General features: G+C 40.7%; 1 protein-coding gene across 2 annotated transcripts in view; it reads right to left on the reverse strand.

Annotated features, from left to right (window-relative positions):
- The window catches only part of LOC108790310 (cAMP-specific 3',5'-cyclic phosphodiesterase 4D), a 276,758-nt gene that overhangs the window by 18,620 nt on the left and 250,021 nt on the right, over window positions 1–8,117 (reverse strand). For both annotated transcript variants that reach the window (XM_018560539.1, XM_018560540.1), the window contains one exon: window positions 3,825–3,918. In XM_018560539.1, coding sequence (XP_018416041.1) covers window positions 3,825–3,918 — 94 coding nt within the window. The remainder of the gene's footprint in view (window positions 1–3,824; window positions 3,919–8,117) is intronic.

Consider the following 8,117-nt stretch of genomic DNA (forward strand, 5'->3'; position numbering starts at 1 on the left):
ATAAATCTGACTGGCTCAGGATGAGAGCTGGACAGAAATCACACAAAGCCATATCACTTTCATTCATGGAAACACAATTGTTCTCAATCGGAAGCTTCATTCACTGAATAGATTATTTGGTGTGAGTTTAATGTTACCTAGAGAGAACTAAAACATGATAGGTCACGATGCTCTGTGGCGTTATCAGTTCAAGACAGAGCAGCCTCTTTGTGCACTGGACCATTAGTAATATTATAACAATGAATATAATCTTCCAAAAAGGCACAGAAACATGAGGGCTGCCATTGCAGACTTCCTTCTAAAAGTACAAGCTCCAAGGCTTGTAGGCTTATGTACTGGATCTTGGCTTCACTAACCAGTGAGTTACTGACCTGAAACAGGCATATTGATATCAAGTGTCCAGACACCCAATATGCTCATGAAAAACAGTGACTATATTAGTGTTCAGGGATTGGCCACACTCCTTGGGCTAAAAAGTGGCAGCCATTGATAATGTTATTAACCCTTTCGCTGCCAAGCCCTCCGGAACATTTTTCAAATCAGCTGGCCAAGCCATTTTTGAATTTTCACTTAAATCAAAACTGAAGAAAAAGTGTACGAAAGAAAAGGAAAAGGGGAGGGAAGGTGGAGAAGAATTGGGAGAGAGAGAGGAAGGACAGAAGTAATTAAGAGAGGAATGAAGGGAGTGAGGTGTAGAAGGAAGTAAGTTATGAAGAGGGAAATGGAGGGAGGGAGAGTGAAAAGGAAGGAAGGAAGGGAGGGAGAGAGACAAACAAACAGAAAGGTTGAAAGGGATGGAGGAAGGTAGGAAGGAAGTTAGTAAGATAGGAGGGGTGAAAGGGAGGGAGGAAAGCAGATAGGAAGAAAGGGAGTAAGAAAGATAGAAAGGAACTGAGGGAAGGAAGAAGATAGGAACGGAGAGAGGAAGATGGAAGGAGAGGGAGGAAGGGACGATGATAGGAAGATGGAAGGAGAGGGAGGAAGGGACGATGATAGGAAGATGGAAGGAGAGGGAGGAAGGGACGATGATAGGAAGAAAGGGAGGGAGGAAAATATGAAGGATGGAGGAAAGGAAGGGAGAGAGGGAGGAAGAAAGGAATAGAGAGTAATATAGGAAGAGACAGAGGAAGGAAGGAAGATAGGAAGGCAAGGAGGAAGACAAAAAGGGGCAAAATGAATGAAGAGAGGGAGGAAAAAAAGTGATAACTAAGGAGGAGGGACAGTAAGCGGGTAAAGGCTGTTTGTAAGTGTATATGATCTCATATTAATTAATGTTATGGTGATATGATTTTGAAAATATCCCCCCGTTATATATATTCTGTTACCCTAGCAACACATTTAGAAAATATACCTAGAGAAATACAGCATGTTATTGTGATATATACTTGGAACTGTTTTAGACAAACTAACTGATGAAACATTTTCTTCCATATAATAGGTGTTGTCATTTGACATATTATAGGGAAGAAAATATAAGGAAATCACATTGAAGTCTCCTTGAGGGTTTCAATCCCATCTTGGGAGAGATTTCCGAGCTGACGCTGATATTGCAGGGGGATTCCACCCCCTCCCCTGCGGCTGTTTGAACTCGGTATTTTCTGCGCTCAGATGTTGACAGTGTCGTATTTATCAAATCTCCCTCCTAAGGGCAGGGGATGCCAATGCTTCATTGCATTTCTACCTGCCTACATGACATCCCAGCATGCTCTGCACATTAAAGCTATTCGCTTCAGAAATCCTGCAAACCCCTTAACCCTTACAGCGATATTGCTGGGTATCACTTGTTTACTTTCTTGCTTGCCCAATAACACAGCCTTTTTCCACCTCTACCTAGGTTGGGGCCTGTCTACATACAGTATTAACACAGAAAGGTTCCTTTGAAACCAGTTTACTGAAAGAGCAAACTGAAGCCATGTTCAGTTCACAGATTAAAAAAACATGCAAGGGCAATTCCTATTTTTTCTGCTCATGATTCACTTCCAAGTGAACTTGGCTTCACTGGACTAAGTGAACATGCTACACCAACTGAGGGCAAACTCTGGCCCTCCAGCTGAGGTGAAACTACAAATCCCATAATGCCTGTCTCTAGGGGTCATGCCTGTGGCTGTGAGACTCTTGCAATGCCTCATGGGAATTGTAGTTCCACAACAGCTGGGGGGCTGGAGTTTGCCCACCCTTGTGTTACACCTTAAGGCCCCATTCCCACTAAGCGGTTTATCGCGCGATTTCCCGCCGCGATATCGTGCATTTTTGCCGTGCGATATCGCGAGAAGTCGCTGGCCAATGCTATTCAATGGAGCCGTCTTAGCTCCATGTTGCCCGGCGCTCCAGCAGGACCCTTTTTCCGGCGGATTTTGCGCTATTTTTCTATTTTTTTAATGGAGCCCGACGGTGAGGGTCGCGCTACCGTCGCCCCGAAAGTCTCGCTATCCCGGCCGCGCGGATCTGCAGCAAAAGGTATGTGGCTTAGTGTGAATGGGGCCTCAGTGAAGCTACCTGGCTCAGCAGCAAGGTATCATACAAAATTGTTTTCAAATGTAGCCTCCTATACAGTACATAACACAATGCAAAAATTAGCACAAATCTAACCATAGCATACATTTGTTGGCCTGAATAACAGCTACTTATTAGATTCTACCACCCTTTGTTTAGCCAACAGCAACCTTTTCTGAGACACATGAAGCTTTGCATTTAGTATAAGTTTGGACAATAATTGACCAACTCTGACAGATTATTGCAATCCTCAACTAGGCTGTTTAGCACCATACTGGGGGTCAATGATGAGCTCATTGTGCATTGGAATGGTTCATTATAGCTCGAAGAGATTTTCCAAAGTGTGACGCAAGCTCTGTGCAACGGAGCCAATATTTCCCCTCTTCCTACTGATGAGAAGAAAGAAATTGGCAGATAAAATGTGCTCTGATTTCTCAGGCATGTCACATAATTCAACCAATGGGTCTGTTATACTGTTAGAAAATTGGCAAATGTCTCTTCAATGTCATTCTTTAGAAGAGATCTGTAACCAGCCTAAGAGAACACATGCTGTGTGCCAAATGGTATAAATTCTGTTTCTGCCCTGCTAAATTCTTACAGCTATCTTAAACATCATTTCATATTCTGAATGGCCATAAATCTGAGCCTGCAAAAATGCTGGCGTGTTCCCTGCTTCCTGGACCTCCCTCACTCTGAGATAAATCTGGTCTAAGAAGATAAGGGGGAGATTTCACCACAGGCAATCATGAACACTTGACACCCCGCCATAAAACCCTGGAGAAACTGCTAAATATGGCTTTCATTGCAGAATAAGGTAAATGGAGTTGAAGTTCTGACTTTAGCACAGCTGTAAAGTTCACACTAGCAATTCAGTGGCTGACTGTTTTTTGTTTTATTTGACTAGGATTGCTCTTTATAAGACTGAGAGGAAGAACGCCACTGATTGGAATAACAAGAATAATAAAATATTTATATGAATCATAATATATAAAAAAGCATTGTTATAAATGCACTGCAAGGCTCTAGAGAAGAAGGAGTTAATGTGTGAGGCTGACGCACAATACACTATGTCCTTATCCTAACACAGCAACTCTCAAACACAGCAGCACATAGAGGACTGCAGAGAGACCAATTAGGGTGGAAACAAAGACACTGTATGGTAAAGTTTCCTCTGCTTATGACATATGGGGCTGTCCCTCTTATGTAACAAGATGACATCTATAAAAGACAGTGATAAACAAGTAAGCTTGCTGTAATCTTCTGGCAGGCAAGTGAGCATTAGGAAAATTAAATGGAGGCGGGGAGAGAGGAAGAATAGACAACTCGCTTACCTAAAAAGGTGTTTGAAATATATTCGGAAACTTGGTTGCCGGACCGGCTCATTTCTGATAGGTGGGTGAGCTCCCGGTTGAGCATTCTTTTGAACTGTAAACAAAGGAAAACAAATTAGAAGTTAATATATACGTACACAATGACTAAATATATTTAAAGTAAACCTGTCATTAAATAAACACTTCGGGTGCCATTGCTGACCTCTCCACGTGAAAGGCTTGCTATCTGGCTGTCATACTTGGCTCTTTGGCTTCAACTTTGGGCCACTGACCTGGTACAAGTATGCAAACTTACATAGTTACATAGTATTTGAGGTTGAATAAAGACATTAGTCCATCAAGTCCAACCTATTAGGATCTCATTCTAGGAGTACCTGTACCCCTGTATATTACCTGTACCCCTGTATATTACCTGTACCCCTGTATATTACCCGTACCCCTGTATATTACCCGTACCCCTGTATATTACCTGTACCCCTGTATATTACCCGTACCCCTGTATAAAGTTTTTGACTTTTCTTTTTCACTTTACTGATCTGCATATTAATTTCAGGACAATGAACCAAAGTATTAAAACCAGGCAGTCAGGAGGAGGGCAGAAATTGTAGACCATCAATCTTTTATTATGATAGGTTTGCTTTAACATTTACCTGTAAACGTAAGAAGACCAATATCTGTTAACAGGGTGCTGAATGGCAATTGCATCAAACTAACGTTCCAGCAGCTTGAATTGCCAGTACCCGACACCCTTAAAACATTAGTGCTGGTGTCTATACCTTCCAATGTGATGAGCAAAATGAGCCCAACAGTTTTCAGCCATGTTTTGTTTTTAGTGCAAGACCTCACATAGAGACACCTAAATTTTGAATAGACACTTGATTTTTTTTCTTCCTTTTTTCAGTCCTTGGCACAGGACAACCACACAGAAAAGATCCCTCACCCAGCCAAACAGTGCACTCCTACATAGTTCAATAATCACTAAAGTATAACTTGGACTGGCCACATTGCTTGATATTGTTGAATCATGCACAGACAACCTCCAGCAATGGAAAGGTGCATTCATTTCTTACAGCCAATAGAGTTAGAGTAAAAAATAAAACCACCAAGAAAGCCAAAATCTTCTATCCAACTTTGACTGCTTCATGTAGAAATATAACAGGCCCATACCTTAAAACTCACAAACCCATGTGTTAAAAAACAAAAACAAACCAGTAAAGACCACCAGTACTGCAATATCAATCAAAATATAACCATGGCATTCTGTGGTTGAATCTCAACACAAAATGTCACCGGCAGGTAGCACTGTAGATGAAATCTCAATTCAAAGCGTAATGTCTCTGTAACGCCTGAGAGCTCAAGGACAAGACCCCTGTGATATTCCATTATTGGGAAGATATTAGGGCAGGGCAGATAAATCACCCACCGGTGTCTTTTGTATTCGGTTCTGAAGACCCTGTGCTTGACTTGTCTGCACATCTGCCATGACAATTATGAGGGGTCCCAGTTTGATAGTTAAATGTGTTTAATTTTATTTTGGAGAATGTACCAGGTAGAATGGAATTTAAGATGAGTAATAATAGAGCCAATAAATATGGAGGGGAGGTCTCGCTGCTGGAGTCCTCAAGAAACACACAGAAGTGGTCCCAAGAAACACTGAGAATATTCAAGAGGGTGCAACCATTCAATGACCACAATAATGAACATTATAAACCTTCTGAATGAATCTGTGAATGATGTTTAGGCAACATGCAATCCCCAAGTGCAAGATATTTCCAATTTAAATTCCTACATCCCTAGCTGGCTAATCTACCCATTATTCAAAAAAATTCCCTCATGTGCCTAGTTGGAAGTAGAGAAGGAAGTAATTAGGCTTCAAGGTGTGCTACAGATATTATGCAAGACTTTGATCCATTGTATACTAAATAACTGTGAGCTAGAAAAGTGTTCCTCCGAGTACATTGTACAATGCATGACAACAGTGTTTCAATGTTAACAGAGTTCACTGTTCCAATCTCTGAGAAAAGATTCAGTGGTGAGTTAAAATGTAAACAGATGGTGCGCGGAACAAAAAAGACAAAACGCATGACCACGTTGACCGAATACTGTTGGCAGTAATGGATGAAAATAAAATAATTTTTTTAAAGGAAACAATGATTGTACATCTTTAATAACAACTGATTGACGCACGATAACAGAACCACCACCATAAAAGATGAAAAGAACAATGATCAAGCTGCCATACGCAGCAGCTATCTACACAAAAGGCTGGGTACCTTCTGCCATTTGGAGAGCTGTACATTCCTGCAGATAAGCTGGGATTTGCAGTGCAACAACCACCAAAGCGTGTGCAGGTTTAGCCATGCCTGCACATGTGATGTGTACCTAATACCTACGTTTTGACATATGTTTACCTAGTCGCCAATGTTTGTGTTGATGCAACCAACTTGGTATTCAAGCTTTTTTGAAGAGTCAGCCAACCCAAAAGTTATTATGAGTCCATGCTGGCAGGGCGCTTTATTTGCTGGCTTATTAGATCAGAAAAAGATTTAAAAATAGACTAATGTTTGGTTTCTATGGATTGCTGCACTTTAACACTGTTTTTTGCCTTAATAAAGATGCATTTGTGTTTTCGTTCCAATATTGCTCTTCTGAGGCCTCCAAAGGAAGGAGGCTGTAAATCAGGTAATCCTTGGATGCACAAAACTGGTTTTGGAACCTCTTTCTGAGTGTTTATAGGCTGTGTGTTCCTCTGATCTCTCATTTTTACAAGACAATATGGTTATTATGACCGGCCCTGTTATATCTGGAGATATATAATATCAATGGAACAAACACTGCACAAGATTTGCCTACAAAGCAGTTTTAACCAACATTAATGTAGTATTTCTTGTTGGCCATATTCTCCAAGATGACCATGTCTCAAAACATGCTGGTGATGGAGTAATGAAATCAATGCCAGAATAATACATTTTGGACAAGCGCCCTGTACGGTGGCCTCCACATGTCTGTGTAGGTTTACTCCAGAGATGTTTAAGTTTTGTATGGCTGTAGTCCAGACAATAAATTGTTCCCTCCTTTGGGGCACAGTCTGATGTAAATTGTATGTAATAAAAATATATACCATGCGTCAGCATATTAGGACGATTGCAGGTCCAAGGGAGAACAAATCTGGCCTCAAGTGACCCCAGTGGCTAACTATGGAACACGAGAACATCAGATCACTCCAATAACAATCCAAGTTTATTATATCCATCCACAGATAAAAGCACCATAAGAGTCCTTTGCGTTTTTAACAAAAAGTTCTTAGTCATGACCATGTTGTTCGAAGCGTATATGAAGCTTTTATTTGTGGATGGCTAAAATACTTGGCCTTTTATTGAAGTGATGTTCCATACTTTGCTGATGTATATAGCACTCTATGTATATTGCAAACTGCTGCATAATTTGCTGGAATTACATGAATATGGGGAATAATATCAGTAAATATAGACATGATCACTTGCTCTCAAAGTTCTATGGCCTGCAAACCACTATAAGCCAAATAAAAGATACCATGGACAATATAACAATCTATGACTCTATAATAAGTTCTTACCCTATAAAACCTGCACCTATAATGCAAATGTGACTTGTGGTACATTTCTCAGAACTCTTGCTGACTTTACAACTTGTTGCCACTTTCCTTCATTATACTTTTACTCTACAAACCGGACTTGTATTCTGTGCCACGAATCAACTGCCACCTCCGTTTACTCTGTTCTAAATGCATCAATACACATTAGCCAAAACCACTTTTTAGGTAGTGTGTTCGAAATTTTTCCTGCCCGATTGCTATTGTCCTCTCCCTCAAGATAGGCCAGGAGAATTAATGGAGTGCTCTCCCTCCCCTCTCCATAAGAAAAGCACGTATGTTCACCCAATGTCAACATGCATATTTGCAATTACTTGTGGGAATATTAATAATCATGGATCACGCACAATCATGTGGACTGAATCAATGTCAGCACATGTGTGTAATGCACCTTGAGGCAAGGGCTTGACTCACAATTAGAATGTTGCCCAGACTGTTCAAGTGAACCTGTGCCCAAACTATGCACACTATAATATTTACTAGGGATTCTCAGATACCAAGTACAGTACACGGTACAAGTACAGATACTTTTCCAGCTCCAAGACTAGACTAGAGAAAAAAAATCAAAAGTTAGGAGGCAGCTGCCATTTTTAAGGAGCACACGGAGCTCCTGGGATTTGTACATCCCTGTTTTATTGTATGATTATATATATATATATATA

Source organism: Nanorana parkeri, unplaced genomic scaffold, assembly GCF_000935625.1.
Source record: "Nanorana parkeri isolate BGI_ZX_2015 unplaced genomic scaffold, ASM93562v1 scaffold463, whole genome shotgun sequence".
NCBI lineage: Eukaryota > Metazoa > Chordata > Amphibia > Anura > Dicroglossidae > Nanorana > Nanorana parkeri.